Genomic DNA, 20,683 nt, shown 5'->3' with positions numbered 1-20,683 from the left:
CTCTTTATAAACCAAATAGGTCCCTAAGATCCAGTAATCTTGGTCTCCTCACTGTTCCTAGATCTAGGTTCCACTGCAGAGGTGATCGAGCCTTCGCTGTTGCTGGTCCTAGTCTATGGAACAATTTACCAGCCTCTATTAGAGCTGCGCCTTCTCTGCCTGTATTTAAATGCCAGCTTAAAAATCATCTTATGTCAAGCTTTTATCTAGCTATGTAAATCGTATTGTTATGTTGTGTTTCAATGTTTTGTTGTCTCTTATTCATTTTATTCTACCTGTATTGTACAGCACTTTGGATCAACTAGTAGTTGTGTGAAAGTGCTTTATAAATAAAGAAAGAAAGAAAGAAAGAAAGAAAGAAAGTATTTCTGCCACAATACCATGGTTACAGTTAGCATTACTACACTAAATCCATGGTGAATGTTGGCGATTTGTGGACTGAAAAGCCTTCTATAACTTGTTCATTCATAGTACAATGTTTCTCCTGGTTTCCACGTCAGCGCTGTTTGATCTGATATCTATGGTTTATAACAGAGAATTCTGCGCTGGATTTAAATGCTTCTCACTAGATCTCATAGCGATGTTATTAATACTGTGGCGAATTCAAACGCTTTCTCACTGGACCTCCCAGCCCACGAGTAAACCTGAGCTGTCCAACACTGGTCCGAGCCGATAAACTGTCCACGCTGCACAGCTCAAACAAGAAGCGCAGTTTCATTCCGCTTTCAGTATGTTTGTCGTTTGATGTTTTTCTTATGCAACAGAAATGTTCTTATCATTCGGGCAACGTGGTGGTGGCACCAGTGCGACCTCTAACAAAATTTAATCGCACTGACTAGAAAAAAAGGTTGCAGTCTGGAGCTCTGCTTCAGATAAATAAGGTTTTGAGCTGCAAATGATATCTTCACATTCATTTGAAATTATCCTGTGACATCCTATGACATGTGATTCATCTAAATGTCAATGTTGAATACGAGTCCACACATGCACAACACATATGATCAAACCCTAATTTTCAGTGAAGATTAAAGATGGACCTTGCAGGAAAAAAAAAAAACACATCATAAGATACATTTCAATTGAATCACTAATCATCCACATTGGACCATTTGTGTTTGGACCACAATGATTGTTGTTTGCATCGGAATTTTGTTTTTAATTATAGTATAAATGTAGAATATATGATACAGTATAAATTAAGTATAGATGACTGAATGCTTGCTTGCTTTGGTGTTGCCACCCCTCACAGTCCTAGAAATCATTTTTTAGATCCACCCCTGGAAAGTAGGCAGTATACAGGATACTAGCAGTATAGTATACAGTAAACTAGTGTAGCATTATTCACATAGCCATCAATATATTCATATTCATGAGCAGGAACAGAAGGTGCTGGATCATTACCCGAAGAAACCAGGATCCAGCGCTGAGCATCTCCAGCTCTGCCCAGGTGAACATGGCTGCCGGGACGTCCGTCCGGTTGGGAAACACTTCATGTACGTTGGTTGTCCTCCTCAGGGTGCTGTCATGCATCAGGAACGGGATGCCATCATAACTGCAGAGAACAATATTATGTGAATTTTAGCATGCTCAAATGGATTGGCAGCTGTTTTTGCATTCTGTGAATGAGAATTTTAGAGAATTTGTTTTTTTTCTTCCAAATTATGAAAAAATGTTGATTTTATAGTAATTATTAAAACCAAAGCAAACAAAGATAACGCAAAGTAATATTTTTTTTATTGTGTTATTATTTTAGTATTATTTAAATACCATTACGGTATTAATTTTGTCATGTCTGTTTTTGGTTTTGTTCATGTTTTCTAGTCTTTTATTTTGAATTTCTCACAGTAATGTGTTTCCCTTGCTCCTCATGTGATCATGTCATGTGCTTCCCTTGCTTTGCCCTTTCAGGTGTGTCTTGTTAAGTCCCTAGTCTTTGTGTGTGTATAAATAAGTGCATTTACACCATGTCAGAATTACCATAGTTACGAGTAAAAAGCTTTCCTTGAGAGCTCCGACTTGTACCACCTGACCGCTGCAGATTGATTTTGGAGTTGATAGTGTTGCCATGGAAACGCATCTGATAATTACAGTAATTATGACATGGTGTGAACGCAGCATATAGCCTTCGTATTCTAGCTATGTTAGTGTAACCACTGTTGGTGAGTTTGTTTGCTCAAGTTTATTTCATGGTACTAGTCAAGTCAAGTTTATTTTGCATTTGTTTTGATCAAGTTTTGTTAAATAAATCTGCACATGGGTTCAGTTCGACTTGCCTCTGGTGCATTTATTATACATTTTTAAATTAGCTTTTATTTTGGTATTTAGTTTTTATTTATTTTAGTTTAAGTTTTAGTAATTTATTAATGTGCTTGTCATTTTTATTCATTTTTTTAATATATTTATCTTTATTTTTATTTCAGTTTTAGTAATTTTAGTACTACAACTTATTTTATTTCAGTAAGTTGCCAAGTCAACATTTTTAATTTTCATTTAAGTTTAAGTCAATTTTTATATTTTATTTCAACTAACAAAAACAATTATTTATTTTTTTTATTAGTTTTAGTTTGGTTTTAGTTGAAAAACCTAAAAAAATTACTTATTTGTCTATTATTACTGTAGATAAAAAAGGTGTCTAAAATGCTGTGGAAGAAATCACATTCACAAAAAAAGATATGAATTTGATAACGGGTCCCCTCTAATGCTAAACAAAAACAGCTATACCATCTTACTACAACCCGAATTCTGAAAATGTTGGGACGTTTTTTTTAATTTTTATGAAATGAAAACTAAGACTTTCAAGTCACATGTGCCAATATTTTATTCACAATAGAACATAGACACAGACAACGTCTATTTCAGGGAAGGCCTTGTGTATTTCAGCAGGACAATGCAAAACCACATACTGCAGCTATTACAACAGCATGGCTTCATTGTAGAAGAGTCCAGGTGCTGAATTGGCCTGCCTGCAGTCCAGATCTTTCACCTATAGAGAAAATCTGGCGCATCATTAAACGAAAGACAACCACAAACTCTTCAGCAGCTGGAAAACCATATCAGGCAAGAATGGGACCAAATTCCAACACCAAAACTCCAGAAACTCATAACCTCAATACCCAGACGTCTTCAAACTGTTTTGAAAAGAAGAGGAAATGCTACACCATGGTAAACATGCCCCCATCCCAATTATTTTGAGACCTGTAGCAGGCATCAAATTTGAAATGAGCTCATTTTGTGCATAAAATTTAAAAATTTCTCAGTTATGTTATCTATGTTCTATTGTGAATAAAATATTGTGATTTGTGATTTGAAAGTCTTTTAGTTTTCATTTTATTCAAATTTAAAAAACGTACCAACATTTCCGGAATTCAGGTTGTATATAGAAAATGTACTTCACAATGTATTTCATCTAGGCAGGACTGTTGGAAAATATTCACCTGGCTGACCTAGCAACCTAAATCTGTTACTTTCCAGGTGATAAGTTGGTCAAACACAAAGTAAGGTGTTTGCTAATGCTGTTAGCCAGATTAACCCAATCCATACCTGACATGTATTTGTGAATGGGGTCAGGGTTTGAAATCCATTTTTGAGTTAATTGTTGCTTTTTTCTGCTTGTGCTCCACTGGGTTCTCAAAATTGATCACAAAATGCTTTTTCACATATTAAAACAGCCCATTTTCAACGTAAAGCTAAAGAAATTGCTCCAGATACAGTAAGGTTTTCCTGAGCATGTGCGATCACCACGTGTGTCAGATATAGCTGATAAATACATGACTGACAGTGTCGAGTCATCAAACCTGCGTAATATAAGCTGCAAATAGACAACACGCTCTCTCATATACGTTGGCCCTCATGCTTCCTAGGGAGCTTCCTGCAGCTCATGCAGTAAAGATGACAATGCTAACAGGATTAGTGTTCAGCTAATCACCTTAACCTGAGAGCAGTGACTCATCCAGGAGCGGTTAGCATCAGATCTCTATTTATACTCCTCTTGGCTAAAGCAGACCTTTGTCCAGAGGAAATGACCTTGTGAATGAATGGCTCATTGATGGTTTGTTCATGTGTTTGAAGCAGTAGATCATAGAAATGTCATAGACATGAGCTGATAGTGGAGAATGAATTTGAAAGGAAATTGCTGGGCATTTATGTACCATCAACATTAGCTCCATAACCTTAGTACCATAACCTTAAATGAAACCTCATAATTAATAATACGATACTCCAATAAGCATAATACATCACATACACAAATATTGGACAACACAGCCAATTTTTATATTTAGTTTTCAACCATTGTTTATCAATCTGCTATATCAACTGATTTAAATCTACTGTAAGTATATTTAGAATTGCCATTCGTGGAGTTTGCAGATTGCATTTTCGGTGAAAGATGCTGCCTTAGAAATAAATGAGGTTTCTTATAACGCTGCATGATTTAGAGTAATAGAAGTGTTAGATATCACAATCAGATCTTAAAGCCAAGCATTTGGCTTGAATCATTGCAGTATACATCACACAGTAAGTAGGAATGCTTACCTGATTGTGACGTCCTGTCTCCAGTCCCTCTCCTCCTGCTTCTACAGCCTTCTCAAAGGACATCTGGGTATTTTCTGGTGCAAGCTGTTTGAAAAGAATTAATGTCAAACCCAAACTTAACCATTATAATTGTATTTAAATGTTTAATATTTTCATTAATGGTCAAACATATGATGCAAAAGAAAGAAATTTAAGTTAGAATCAGAATTAAAATCTAAGTCCAGGTGAGTTTTGAAAGCAAAGTCAAACAGACATTGATTTTAAATGGCATGCTGACTTAAACCCACACAAAATCCACATGTGTTCTTTCAATATTTCACAACAGGGATCTTAAAATATTGGGAGGTAAAAATAACACACCATGGGTGCTCCTCTATGCCCGATGAGGGTGGGCGCTGGCCCCAGCGTGCCCTCCTCTTTGATGCAGGGGGAATACATGCCCAACGGCACCAGATACAGAGTGAAGAGAACCGCCAAGTACAAGCTGAGGATAGCCACCTGCCTCACTGAAAAACACAAACAAGATACCTTAATAAATATATGCAAAAACCTAATGAATAAAAGACAAATCCCACTGTTACAAAAACATTTTGCACCAATATATGATAAATCGAATTATAGTTATTAGGGGCTTAATCAAGGATACTTATACTTCATCTTCGGGTGGGAGACTACGGCACCCCATACAACTGTTTTGTACACTGATTAGGGAGGGTCTCAATATTCCAGGTGACAATTTTGGGGTCAGTGTCTTAAGCCCTCTAGCGGCACCAACAGTTTCATTTAAATTTTAGCTCATAACCAGAATTCAATGGCCCAGAATAAAAGGAAAAAAAAACATTTTTGTCTGATTCCTTGGGACATGTTGCTTTCTGAGATTTCTGAGACACACTTGATATTTGAAACCAACACAAAACAAACATGCCCCTTCCTTCTTTGTTACAAACACGCAATATAAGTGTCTCTTAATCTTTACTATAACTGAAGCAAAGCAAAATAGTGCTTCTCCAAAAATTAAGGAAAGATGACGAACGAATGACAAGGAAGAACAAACAATGACACTCAAAACTGTTACTACAGCTAACATTACAACAACAGCATATCTTGGTTCTGTGAAACAAAGCAAAACCAATGTTACTCATGTATGGAGCAGAAACAACGCAACCATGGCATCCGTTTTCAGACCTTCCCGCTTAGGCCTCTCCAGCACCAGGAAGTTAGAGGTCCTAAAGCTCTTGCCTTCCTACCTTTTCTCTTTTGTAATGTCTCTCAGCCATCTCTCTTTCTACAGTCTTTCTTCAAATCTCCCTCTTGCTCACTCTCTCTCCTCCCCCATCGTGAGTATATACACCCCCTACTGCTGATTGGCTGTGTGTTGTGGTGCTCAGTCCGATTCACTTTCAACAGCATTTCTCAGAAATCACTTACTGCACTTTTAGGCAGATTCATAACATTTTCTGTTGATTGTAACTTCTTATCAAAATTGCATCAACATATTCCCCATCATGTCCAAATCCACAAAGCCACCCTCTTCATTGCCAATTAGATAAAAAACAAACATCATCCCAGCCAATACCACTACAATCATTTAGCAGCCTGAAACACTGGAATTACAGGGTCCAATCAGTTACTGCAGCACCCGCTGGGTCGCTTGTAATGAGAGTTTATGTCACTTCTACACTGGCACAGCTCATCTGAAGAAGAGAGAGATGTCGTCTTTGTGAGAGAGGGATGTTGGGACAAAGGGACGGTCTCTGGATGGAGGCGAGCGTCACACAGCTGGTGTGAGCTTAGCCTCTGTCCTGCATTTGTCTTTCTGCCTCGTTCGTCATGCCTTCAGTAAAGCGGTGAGAGAGCCGCAGACATGACTCAGCATGAACATCAGCCAGATGCAGAGAGAGAGGAGAGAGCAGGAGAAAAGATAAAGGGAAAAGGAGGACAGAGACGAGCAATGCTTTGAGGACAAGCTCTTGGAATCTAACAGCACGATGAAAAGGAAGAACAGATGCAACAGCTATGTTAACAACAGATATTGAATGGATTTGAGTCAATGACGCAACTTCCATTGACTTGAGAGCAGGAATGATGTAATTGACTATGGTAATATATAACTTGCCTATTACCTACATGGACATCATGGTTTTTGTGTACAAATTATTTTACATTAATAAAATGTTTGTTCTACCCAGTGTTGTTATCTAAATTAAACAAACTATTAAAATAAATTTTGTTAATTGAAATAAAGCTGAAATGAAATAAAACAAATATTAGATTAAAAAAAAACTTAAACTTCAAAAACTTAAAACGATCACTATAAATGTTTCCTTGGTAACTAACTGAAATAAAATAAGTTGAAGTTGAATTACTGAAATTACTACAGTAAGAAAAGTCTGTAAAAATAGAGCCCAATGTACTGTATTAATTTTCCAAAATAATTCTAGGTGTTATACCTGTATTTTGAATTACACATTGCATTCCGTTTTAGGGTTAAATGAAAATGTCCTTAAACTTAACAGATATTGTCCTTCCACAAAATATCCAGTATCTTTTCTGTTTTTCTATGAATTTTTTTAGATTTTTACTACAATTAAAATGAAAACTAAAAACATGAAAGCTAATTCAAACAATTAATAAATTATAGGCCTATAATAGTATAAAAATAATACTAAAATAACATTAAATTAGCACTTTTTTAGCAAATCAGGAATGCTTTAATACACAGCCCTGCACATGACATGCATGCAGACAAAAATATATATATCGTTATATATAAGAATTCGTTCTCTCGTTTTAGTAAATCTTGGCCAATATTTACTAATTTGCTCCTTCGTTTTATAATAAATCGTTCCCTCGTTTTACTAAATCATGCACACTATGTAATAATTTGTTCCCTCGATTTAGTAAACTGTGGCCACGTTGTACTAATTTGTTCCCTCGTTTTGATTAACTAAAAAAAGGGAAAGAATTATTATATTGTGCACACGATTTAGTAAAACGAGGGGACAAATTATTATATTGTGTGCACAATTTACTTAAAACAAGGGAACAAATTAGTAAAACATGCTGACGTAGTAGTAAGTCGTGGGAACAATTTGTTAATTTGTTTAATATTTTTCCTGCATATCATGTGTGGGGCTCAGTACTTTAAAGATGTCTGAAATTACTTGCAGCACCTTTAAATATATGGATGGGGAAATAAAAGTGGCTTGAGTTGATGTGCAGCACAGCAAAAAAAAACAGGAATGGGGTGCCATGTTAAATAAATGCTTGTGGCATTGCGTCATGCCATGCAACACTGGACGATTATAATGAAATATTATAATGGGAGAAATCTAGTTTTGTTGCATCAATTTAGCCAGAACAAGCAGCTTTTTTTAACTACATGGTGATGACAATCATATCTACTATCAAATCCTCTGGCCCCTTGATGTTAGTGGTATCTGGTTCGAGACTAGCAGGTACAGAGGCCATTTTTCTGCCCAGAATCTTTTTTTGGCAAAAACAACTAGAAGATTTGTTGCCTAAAACAGAATATGACCAGAATCACAATGCATTTTCTTTTGTTGCCAGCACCAAACAGGATCACGTACCTCTTTTGTTCATGCGAAAGAAGTGTAAGGCTATTGGCCAGGACAGAAGTGTCATCAGTGAAACTCCGCCCAGGTGAAGAAAGGGTGCTGTGACCTGGACAACAAAAATGGAAATACATAAATGCACTGCATGAATTATACTTGATGTAAATTGGAAAGCTGATCAGATTGTTTGTCACAATTGCCGTGTTGGGTGAAGAGACCTACCTGAAAAGAAAGGAGCAGCGTCGTCCATTCTTTGCTCCATAAGTCAGAGAGCACAGCTGTGGCACTGATAGAGAAGGTCAGAGTCACCAGGATACCAATCTGTATAAAGTCAAAAAATACAATAACATATATAGATAGATTAGATAAATAAATTAGATAATTAGAGAGAGAGAGAGAGAGAGAGAAAGAGAGAGCAATGTTTTTTACTGTTAACTAAACTTAATATTATTAAAAAATTAAAATTAGTAAAAAATCTTTAACTGAAAGCTAAAATAAAAACTAGAAATGTTGCTTTAATAGCAACTAAATTAAATTAAATAAGTTTTGAAGAACTAAAAGAGCTAAAAATACAACTAAAATAGATATATATATGAAAACCAAATAGAAATCTAAAAAAACATTAAATATTAAAAAACCTAATAAAAATGATACAAGCACAATTACTAAAATTAAAATGAAAACTGAAAATACAAAAATAATAGTTAATACAAAAATACTATACTATATAAAATAAAATAAATTTAATAAATATTAAAATAGCAAATAAATAATCCTTAATCATTATAACACAGCAAAACATTTCTGAATGGCATTTTAGCTAATGTTGGAGCCCAAAACCACTACAACAACATTTGTGTTAGGAGAGAATAAAATAAATCTTCTATTAATTACAGCAGCCCCCAAAATTACACTTAAAAGTGCAATGTTTGAAAACTTATCCATTTTTTTCACTGTTGGTTCAACATAATCTGAATCATATGAAGCTGTTTCTCTGGTAACGCAGATATGGAATGAATACAAATGTGCAAGATGAGGCGTCATCCACAGCAGAGTGAATGATGAAAAGACTGTTTCTTTGATCACCTTGTGGCTCCAGTGGAGGTAAAGTCTCTGTCCTTCAGAGAGAAGGCACACCGCTAGAACCTGCAAACATCAAGATCACAACATTAATTATGACGACAAGCTGAGATTAAAACGCTTTGTTGTTGTTCAGTGTTCTCACCAGCAGGAGGGCGATGTAGGTGAAGAGGGTGGCAGCGACCACCAGCAACACCACTGACCACGGAAACCAGAATCCCAGGTTCCCGAAGTTAAACCTGCAGAAATAAAGAACAGTTTTTTAGAAATAATAGATTTTAAGTATTTTTTTAAGGTGCAACGTGTAAAATTTGGGAGGATCTATTGATAGAAATGCAATATAATATACATAACTATGTTTATAAAGAACCGTTATTTTTTATTACCTTAGAATGAGCCATTTCTATCTACATACACCACGGGTCCCCTTACATGTTAATCCGCCATTTTGTGCCGGCATGTTTCTACGGTAGCCCTAAATGGACAAACTGCTCTACAGAGCACGTTTCGTCACTATGTTGTTCTTCTTCTTAAACATTTGTGTTTTTAGAGGCAGCTTGCATCGTCACTACGTTGAAAGTTTGTTAGAAGTAAGAAGAAACCTCATTGCTTGATTGGCTACTCTCTGCTGTCTCAGACGACAACATCTGTCTTGTGTCGGCCAGACGGCCACCGTAGCTTCTCTATGTACTTCAAAAGGGAGGGGTGAGTGCCGTTGGTTGCAGTTCGCAACCTCATCACTAGATGCCGCTAAAATTTACACACTGCACCTTTAAATCAATCAATTAATCCATCCCTCCACGTCATTCTCACAGATTGGTGCCAATTGTAGCTGAACATTTCAGGATAGATATACTTTTTTTTTAACCATATCATTTGAAAGCTGAATAGGTATAATCATAATGGAATGATTAAGAACTGTGAGCAATAAGCTTTTTTGCCGAACGTCACATGGACAAATGGGAAAACAGGTCTCATTGCATCTGCTTATTGGCGAAAGTGTTAACATCAGTTTGACGGCGATATCTATGGACTTTCAAATGTTTCAAATGGACTCCCAAATGTTATGTAAAACATAAATGTCTTTGAACTATGCGGTGACTGTTTCATCCCTTAAATATGATGTTAGAAAGATCAAACTATTATTTTTCAAAATCAATGTGACCTTGTCTGAAGTTGCTCCGAATAAAAACATTTGCTAAATGAATCAAATGAAACAGGGAATAAAAGCGCTAGGACAAATGTTAAAGAAAATTCAGAAAATAATTGAAAAATATTTTAGACAAAAACTATAGTGAATGCATAACATTTTACTTTCAATAAAAAAAAATATATAATGGAGAGGTATATAATGTCTTCTAAATCAAATCAATCAAGAAATATTATTTCATTAGTAACCTATAGGGACACAGAAATGGCACAGTTTTCTTTGAATGACCGATCAGTCTAATTGTGTGTCAGTCCATCTGTCTGTCCATCCCGAGACACTCACCAGTCAAAGTCATTGTAGTCATTCTGCGCCTCACTCCAAAAGTACAGGAATATCAAGGTCAGGAAAAACGTTACGATGAGGAGAGCGAAACTACCACACTCCAACTGCAAAACAGAGCCATCATGAGTCGTGATAACACCCACACCACATCACAGTTACTCAATAGTGTGAAAATTCAAGAGAAAGATTAAACAGATCACCACATGAGGCTAACACAAACTTTGCAATTCAAATAGTCACTTTCGAGCTGTACAGGACGGCCCGGCTCAGCGTGCAGCAATAATAGAGTGAGTCATCCGGCTGGTTTTAAATGACTCAATGAATGATGCTTTCTGAGTCATACTGCAACTTCTGAACTCACACCTAAAAGTCAGATGAGTTACTTCTGTGTACGACGCCAAGGGGAGCTTGTTTATCAGCACTGAAAACAGCTTGATTTAGAAAGCAGCCCATCAGCAGATGAAGAGCTGCACTCGCTGTGTTCAAGAAAACTAATCAGCACATACAGAAAAATGCACTGATAAGTGCTTTCTATTGAGCAGCATGAGTAGCTTCAACAGGGGAAAATATTCACAGATCTTCACGAAACAAGCCCCTTGAGAGAGAACAATATATGTTGGTTAATGGAAATACTTGATATACGGTATGTGGTGTACTCAATACCAGCATGCACTGCAGTTGGTTTTCTTGATGCATATAATGGTAACTTTTCAACATCAGATTAACATTAAATTTACTGAAGAAAGTTTCAGAGCTTTTAAGGAAGCAAAGGAACAGAGAACCAAGGTCATGGGTTTGATTCCCAGGGAATGCTTGAACCGATTAAATGTACGCTAAGTTGCTTAAGATAAAAGCATCTGCCAAAATTCATAAATGTAAAATGGAAATGTATTTGAACTATGTGGTGATTTTGGACACATAAATACAAGAAAAAGTGGTTAAAAGTGAGTGCTGGGACAAATGAGAAACCTACAGGGAATGCTTTTACTTTCTGACATTTTACTTTTAATAAAAGAAAAAAAAATTTTTTTAATGTATATAATCTCTTCAAATGTGATGAAGATGAATATAAATCTTTGATGTTCAAGTAAAATAAAAATGATTTAATAAAATGTATGCCCTTTCAAAAGTGATATAGGAAGTGGTTATTTTAGTGTATATATATATTTTATATTATATATATAGTGGGTACGGAAAGTATTCAGACCCCCTTAAATTTTTCACTCTTTGTTATATTGCAGCCATTTGCTAAAATCATTTAAGTTCATTTTTTTTCCCTCATTAATGTACACACAGCACCCCATATTGACAGAAAAACACAGAATTGTTGACATTTTTGCAGATTTATTAAAAAAGAAAAACTGAAATATCACATGGTCCTAAGTATTCAGACCCTTTGCTCAGTATTTAGTAGAAGCACCCTTTTGATCTAATACAGCCATGAGTCTTTTTGGGAAAGATGCAACAAGTTTTTCACACCTGGATTTGGGGATCCTCTGCCATTCCTCCTTGCAGATCCTCTCCAGTTCTGTCAGGTTGGATGGTAAACGTTGGTGGACAGCCATTTTTAGGTCTCTCCAGAGATGCTCAATTGGGTTTAAGTCAGGGCTCTGGCTGGGCCATTCAAGAACAGTCACAGAGTTGTTGTGAAGCCACTCCTTCGTTATTTTAGCTGTGTGCTTAGGGTCATTGTCTTGTTGGAAGGTAAACCTTCGGCCCAGTCTGAGGTCCTGAGCACTCTGGAGAAGGTTTTCGTCCAGGATATCCCTGTACTTGGCCGCATTCATCTTTCCCTCGATTGCAACCAGTCGTCCTGTCCCTGCAGCTGAAAAACACCCCCACAGCATGATGCTGCCACCACCATGCTTCACTGTTGGGACTGTATTGGACAGGTGATGAGCAGTGCCTGGTTTTCTCCACACATACCGCTTAGAATTAAGGCCAAAAAGTTCTATCTTGGTCTCATCAGACCAGAGAATCTTATTTCTCACCATCTTGGAGTCCTTCAGGTGTTTTTTCATGCGTCTTGCACTGAGGAGAGGCTTCCGTCGGGCCACTTTGCCATAAAGCCCCGACTGGTGGAGGGCTGCAGTGATGGTTGACTTTCTACAACTTTCTCCCATCTCCTGACTGCATCTCTGGAGCTCAGCCACAGTGATCTTTGGGTTCTTTACCTTTCTCACCAAGGCTCTTTTCCCCCGATAGCTCAGTTTGGCCGGACGGCCAGCTCTAGGAAGGGTTCTGGTCGTCCCAAACGTCTTCCATTTAAGGATTATGGAGGCCACTGTGCTCTTAGGAACCTTAAGTGCAGCAGAAATTTTTTTGTAACCTTGGCCAGATCTGTGCCTTGCCACAATTCTGTCTCTGAGCTCTTCAGGCAGTTCCTTTGACCTCATGATTCTCATTTGCTCTGACATGCACTGTGAGCTGTAAGGTCTTATATAGACAGGTGTGTGGCTTTCCTAATCAAGTCCAATCAGTATAATCAAACACATCTGGACTCAAATGAAGGTGTAGAACCATCTCAATGATGATCAGAAGAAATGGACAGCACCTGAGTTAAATATTTGAGTGTCACAGCAAAGGGTCTGAATACTTAGGACCATGTGATATTTCAGTTTTTCTTTTTTAATAAATCTGCAAAAATGTCAACAATTCTGTGTTTTTCTGTCAATATGGGGTGCTGTGTGTACATTAATGAGGGAAAAAAAATGAACTTAAATGATTTTAGCAAATGGCTGCAATATAACAAAGAGTGAAAAATTTAAGGGGGTCTGAATACTTTCCATACCCACTGTGTATATATATATATATATATATATATATATATATATACACACACACACACACACACACATACACATACATATACATATATACACACACACACACACATGTGTGTGTATATATATGACAAGATCTCAAGAATTTTAACTGTCAGGAAAAAATTAATCTTAATTATGTCAGATAACACTTAAGCAAAACATGGTCAGGTCAAAGTGTCTGAATAATTTTTGGTTCCAAATTTTTTTTATCAGTTTTACTGGTAGTCCACTGTATGAAGAATTTTTGGGTATAATGTCACTGTTTACTTTATTTTGCTATCCTCACTTGAACTATAGTGTCCTGCACCCACTTGTAAAAAAAATAACAAAAATGTTAAACCAAAAACGAATAATTTTTGGTTTAACTGTAATATATATATTATATATATATATATATATACACACACACGAGAGATAGATTATTATATTTTTGCCTCTGTCCTTTACTGAACTTTAATAATTACTTTAATGAGCTCATTGTTTCGTCCTTTAATACATGATGTTAGATAACTGCATGATTTGTATTATCATAGAACTGTACATTTCTGAAATATGGGCATTACTTGGACACAGTAACCTCTGATAACAGATCACTCAAAATTGTAAATAAATGTGAATTCAATGCAATGCATACTTAAATCGCTAGAATTGTAATCTTATAATATGACTAAAATAATGAATTTTATAAAGCAGAATAATGTTGTTGTTCATCTTTGAGCAACCCCAGGGCAGAAGCATGCTGTGCTATGATGCCTAATCATGCTGTCAAGGTAGGCAGCACACCATGTTTTGGAACAAAACCTGCATGTAAATCATTGCAGCCAAAGCATAAGAAGAAGTGTAAAAGCAGTATGAGGGATTTCAAGCATCTTTTCTCACCCGACTACAGCAGCATTCCCCCGGCTGGGCTTTGGCACGCTGGTAGCGTCTCCACTGGCAGCCGTACAGGCCAGCCAGACAGGAGACAAACGGCTGGTGCTCATAGCGCTGCAGCAGCTGCCGCCGCACCACCTTTAGCTTCCCCAGCTTCAGTCTGGACAGGCTCACCGGAGAGCGGCCCATAGATCAGCCGCTCCCCTGCATGGAGCAGCCCGGAGCAGACAGGTGGAGAGGAACTGGAGGAGGTGGATCAGGATCAGAGGTGGAGGGGATCTGCAAGAGACAAAGAGAGATTGTGAAGATTTGTGTCAACGTCTTAATATTACTCCAGTCCCAGGTCACCTCTACTATGTTTCCTGACAGAATGAGGCCTGTTTACAAAGGACCCTTCAAAAACCTTTGACAAACAGCACTCGTGACACTACAATCTCTAGGGGCCTCCCATGGCCCCCTGCACTACCAGCACACTTAAAAGCTCACATCTTTTCCACATAAACACACAGATCACAGATGAATGTTTACACAGTGGGGTCAGAAAACCTGCTACAATTATCTAGTTAAAGTCAACATAAAATCAAGTCTTTTTTATGGAATACTGCAGTGTCTATTTTAAATGATAAATTTACATTTCTTGTTCAGATACTTCACGATAGCACGACTCCAATTCAGCGAGATATGGACTGGATCGTTCATCATCTTCGTCTCAGACTGAGCGGTCTGATAAAGGATCTGTAAGGGGAATTCACTAGGGAATAACGTCTGACCCGTCTCTGATCTCCAGACAGACACACGAGAAGAGCAGCTTCCGCTCACAAAGCAGCTAAACCGGTTAGCAGATATTAAGGCAGCGGATTATAGTAAAAACAGAAGAGATGTGATCCAGAACGTTCAATCGTGACAATACTGATAAACTCCAGCAAAAAAAAAAAAAAAAAAAACTGCAAAAGCAAAGACATTTAAGGGAGGCTGTATGACTAATACGGTTTTATTTCTTGAGTCAGAACAGCATCTTGACTTTGTTTTCATTTAACACTCTTCAACCTACCTTTAAGCACACAGTGAAGTTATCATTTGTTCAATTCAGGAGAGACCGATCAATAACGAGATCACAGAACCAGACATGTCATAGTGGTCTGTGTACAGCTTGTCTGTGGCCTTCAAGGTTTAACGATTAGCGAGAGACATCCTTGAGGTCTTTGGCTCGTGTTGTAGTAGTTTGATGTTGAGGACAGCTCTAATGAGAATACCTGCACTTAAGCCCCGCCCTGACTGGCTGTTGTCATGGTGATGACTGTCCTTGAGTGAAAGTGTCCCATCAGAATGTGTAGCCAAATAGGGAAGCGTTGCATTAGCTTCTTTATTGCTTCATCCAACATCCTTAATGCAGCTATAAATCTTTTACCCATCTGAAATCTGGCAGCGCTGATCTATCAAACTAAAAACAGACATTTATTCTTAGTTTTACAGCAAAACAAGACATTTCTTAGTACTTTATGTCTTGCTTTGCGGCAAAAATATCTATACATCTATAAAAAATTATGAATTTAGTTGATAAGCAATACTGCATAAGATCTCAAATTTCTTTTGTGAAGCTTATGCAAAAAAAATTATAATAAATATATGCAAAAATACATACATACATACTTCGCATCACACCTTATTAGGACATAATGTCAGTGATAAAAGATTCTTAGTCATTCACTTTTATGTAAGCAAAGGCATAATTTCCTGAATGATAAAATCTGATGTAAGATATCCACAATGCAGATGAGCTAACAGACGAAATTGAGTTTTGTATTGTAGGTCGCACAATCATAAACTAAGAAAACAATGAATAAAAGCCAAAGATGTCGGACGCTGACTAATCAAATCTATTCTCAGCCGAAAGAATATAAAGAAACATTATAAACACACTGTTGTTTGACTGACAAATATTGCAAATACCCACTGATTAACTCACTGATGCAACCATTAAATCAAACAGCAGTCTGTGAACGGCAGCCCTTTAAAAGCACAATTACAGGCAGCTGCAAAAATAAAAAAAAATTACTCAGGTTTTTAAAAAAATATATATATATATATATATATATTTTACACACACACACCACAAAACCAGTCACACGAGTATATTTGTAGCAATAGCCAACAATACAAAATTATTTGTATATTAATACAAAATGTCAAAATTATCAATTTTTCTTTTATGCCAAAAATCATAGGATATTTAGTAAAGATCATGTTCCATGAAGATATTTTGTAAATTTCCTACTGTAAATATATCAAAAATGTATTTTTGTGAGTGGATATGCATTGCTAAGGACTTCATTTGAACAACTTTAAAGGTGATTTTCTCAATATTTTCATTTTTTTTTTCACCTTGTTTTATAACTTCATAAAATACATATTTTAAATATCATTGTAATGAAATATGCTTTTACACACTAAAACCCTCGTCACAGAGGAGACACTGGTAACAGTTTGTTATCTGAAATTTTTCATGGGCGCAGCCTTGTGATTTTCTAGACTTGAACACGAAGACTTAAAAATTGTCATGAGGTTAAACAGTGTTTAGATCAGCAACTCCTGTCTTCTCATTAGCTAATAGAAGATCATGCCATCTTAACTGCGACCCAGAATACACAGTGCTACTGTACCATGCTCATTTCTGAATGTCAGTCTCACATAAAGCCAATTTCCTCATTATAGTGAGATTTAAATGCTAAATGCTATAGTGAGATTAGAAAAAACTATAAACAGCTCCCTGACACAAAAAACAAACAAAAAAAAACAAACAAAGAAAATCCTTTTGAAAGTGTTAATTTGACAACGGAATGTAAAGTAAATATTACAACATCTTTGTCCTTTGACCGAGAAATATGCCATTGTGGCACAGTACACCTCAGCAGTAAAACATTTTCCTCGCCTATCTAGCATGCAAAGTAACTTTAGCAGAAATGACACAGTAAAACTGCCATAATGCAATAAAAAAAAAAAGAAAAAAGTACTGCTTACGTAACAACTTTAAACAGTCCTCAGGCCAACAGTCAAATGACTGAAACAGATATCAGTCCCATATCCACCAGTAAATACATATTAACAAGAGTCTGAAGGCAAATCTATTGTAATAGAAATGGTACTGGTTTTCTGTGTATGAGGCTACAAGTGTTTCAAATCTGAACGAGTGAAGGAAATTGAGTTGTGGCGACTAATTAATCAGAGTAAAAGCATTCTCACGCGCCGTCTCAACAGGGTGTAAAACACAACGCAGCAGAGAGAGGCTGTGCTTCATGCTCGCCGAGGCACAAAGCTTTGTTTAGACATAAATAAACAATGCACACAAATAATGAGAGCCGTTAGTGGCAGCAGAACTATTGTTCATTCTTGCCCTGAATCACTCCATGCACTCTGTGTCTCTCCCTCCAAATTCAATTCAATAAAATGCTTCATTGGCAAGACTACTAGAGAAAAGTTTGCCAAATTTTAGTTGTTTTCTAATATTACTGTATGATTTATGTAATGTAGTTTTGTTTATTTCATCCAAAGCAATCCACACCACATTCAAGGTATACATTTTATCAGCTTATGCTTTCCTTGGGAATTAAAACCCATGACTTGCTAGTGGTGCTATGCTGGGGTTTTATAGGTGGTGAACTTGACAGGGTGTTTTTTTTAGAACCTTGCGGTTCTAGATGATTCTATGACATTGCTAGGTGGTTGCTGGGGTATTTTGAGTTGTTGCTAGGTGGTTACTTACCGGCCCAAAATTCATCCCAGTGGTAATGCAGATTCAGTTACACGATACTGAGGGTTAGAGATGTATTCAAATCACTAACCCTCAATATGAGCACTAGTAAAAGTCATGTTTGACATAGCAAATGACACTAATAAAAAGGAAATTGAACACTTTAGCCTGATCTCTCACACACACCAGCACTTAACTATATGTGTACAAAGAAGGAAATGACCTGTTCGGTCAGACAATCCTCTTACCAGCCATACGTCAAACCTCTTGCACCGAACCATTTTGAATTAAAACAACACAAACATGGATTGATTTATCCCATTTTGGCTGCTCAGACAGAAAAGAGTTCTGTTCTTATAAAATAGCTATAAAATCTAGTAGCAGGGTGGCATCAGACAGTAAAACTGTGGTATTTTGATATACACCATGGTACTTAATTGGTGGGATACTTGAAAAAAGTCACAGTACTTTTACCATGATAGGCCTACAGTAGCCTATATAAAATGTCCAAAAAACGTGGTGTATATGTCCACTGTAGGAATAAAGCTATAACAGACCAACTTAAACTGAACAGACATACACTTTTTTTCTCACTGCATTTCCAGAAGCATCTGAACACTGTAACAGATCTATTCAGTGACACTGTCATTCATTTTCTTTGACAATAAAACACCTGATGATGACTGACACACAATATAATGAGTTCAAACAGTTACAGGCTCATCGATGACGAGAACTGATCATTTTATATTACTGAAAGACATGTATATTCACACGTAGTTTCACTCACCAATCTTTTAGCGGTTATTCCGGTTATTATTGATCATCGGCTGTAGTATCGGAAAATAATAGCAGCTCCGAATCGAACAGAACAGCGTCTCTGTGTTTGTGAACGGCAGCTGCTGAACACCTGTTACATCTCCGAGTGTCTGTCTCCACAACACTCACAGTAAACTCCGCCCACCGACTCTCTCTCTCTCTCTCTCTCTCTCTCTCTCTCTCTAATTTGCATGTTTTCTATGTTTAGCAAAGAGGGTTTACATTTCATATTTATATTATGATTCATATTTTTATTAATATCTTTTGCAATATTAACATTTACATGTATGGTTAAATTAAAGGTTTGGATTTAATACTTAGATTTGATTTAAAGGGGTGGTTGATTATGATTTCACTTTTTTAACTTTAGTTAGTGTGTAATATTGCTGTTAGAGCATGAACAACATCTGCAAAGTTACGACCCTCAAAGTTCAATGCAAAGGGAGATATTTTCTTTTAACGAATTAGCTGTTTAAAGGGTTAGTTCACCCAAAAATGAAAATTATGTCATTAATTACTCACTCTCATGTCGTTCCACACCCGTAAGACCTTCGTTCATCTTCAGAACACAAATTAAGATATTTTTGATAAAATCCGATGGCTCAGTGAGTCCTGCATCTCTAGCATTAACACTACTAAAAACATATTTGAAACAGTTTATGTGACCACAGTGGTTCAATTGTAATATTATAAAGCGACGAGAATACTTTTTGTGCACCAAAAATAACAAAACAGCGACTTTATTTCACAATATCTAGTGATGGGCAATTTCAAAACACTGCTTTATGAAGCTTCGAAGCTTTACGAATCATTTGTTTCGAATCAGTGGTTCAGAGCGCCAAAATCCCATGATTTCAGTAAACGAGGCTTTGTTACGTCATAAGTATTTTGAAACTTCAATAGTTCACGTGACTCTGGCAGTTTGGTACACGCTCTGAACCACTGATTCGAAACAAAAGATTCGTAAAGCTTCGAAGCAGTGTTTTGAAATCACCCATCACTAGATATTGTTGAATAAAGTCGCTGTTTTGTTATTTTTGGCGCACAAAAAGTATTCTATTCGCTTTATAATATTAAGGTTGAACCACTGTAGTCACATGAATTGTTTTAAATATGTTTTTAATAGCTTTCTGAGCATTGAAAAAGGGAGTGTTATTGCTAGCGATGCAGGCCTTACTGAGCCATCTGATTTTATCAAAAATATCTTAATTTGTGTTCCGAAGATGAACGAAGGTCTCACAGGTGTGGAACGACATGAGGATAAGTAATTAACAACATAATTTTCATTTTTGGGTGAACTAACCCTTTAAGGACTACAACAAATGGCTGGTAGGGACTACAACGAGCTTCTTCCCAGGTTAGTGACATCACTAACCCTAAAATTTACATAAACCCTGCCCCCTAGAACATGCAACAAAGGGGGAGAGGCCATGTTGGGCTGCTTTAGAGAAGAGGAAGAGTTGTCGTAGTAGAGTGTTGTTGCCATGCCATCATTTTATGCCGGACTGCTTCGCAAACAAGGGTCAATTCAACACTGGATTTGCACAAAAGAATAATAACGGCACATGCTAGTCGATGAGTTGAATCAACTCCACAGCAACCATTCAGTGAGAAACGTCCAGTTGCATTCTAAAAGTTGTAACTTATTCCTGTCTCTCCATCAGTGTCCAACTCCGGTTTGAACAATGTAAGGCTGAACAACGTTACTGACAGTTGTCATTTGGCTGCGTGAGATTCT

At 36.8% G+C, this 20,683-nt stretch overlaps 1 protein-coding gene across 1 annotated transcript in view; it reads right to left on the bottom strand.

The window, feature by feature from the left end:
- The window catches only part of gdpd4a (glycerophosphodiester phosphodiesterase domain containing 4a), a 29,007-nt gene extending 9,933 nt beyond the window's left edge, over nt 1-19,074 (bottom strand). The window contains 11 exon segments of the mRNA XM_051870690.1: nt 1,402-1,552; nt 4,534-4,547; nt 4,549-4,617; nt 4,894-5,039; nt 8,124-8,217; nt 8,331-8,429; nt 9,195-9,254; nt 9,334-9,427; nt 10,681-10,784; nt 14,385-14,657; nt 18,917-19,074. Of these exon segments, the coding sequence (XP_051726650.1) occupies nt 1,402-1,552; nt 4,534-4,547; nt 4,549-4,617; nt 4,894-5,039; nt 8,124-8,217; nt 8,331-8,429; nt 9,195-9,254; nt 9,334-9,427; nt 10,681-10,784; nt 14,385-14,567 (1,014 nt within the window). The 5' untranslated portion in view covers nt 14,568-14,657; nt 18,917-19,074.
- Between the last annotated feature and the right edge of the window lie 1,609 nt (nt 19,075-20,683).

Source organism: Ctenopharyngodon idella, chromosome 18 (genome assembly GCF_019924925.1).
Source record: "Ctenopharyngodon idella isolate HZGC_01 chromosome 18, HZGC01, whole genome shotgun sequence".
Classification (NCBI taxonomy): domain Eukaryota; kingdom Metazoa; phylum Chordata; class Actinopteri; order Cypriniformes; family Xenocyprididae; genus Ctenopharyngodon; species Ctenopharyngodon idella.
This window is presented reverse-complemented; position numbering and strand designations above follow the sequence as displayed.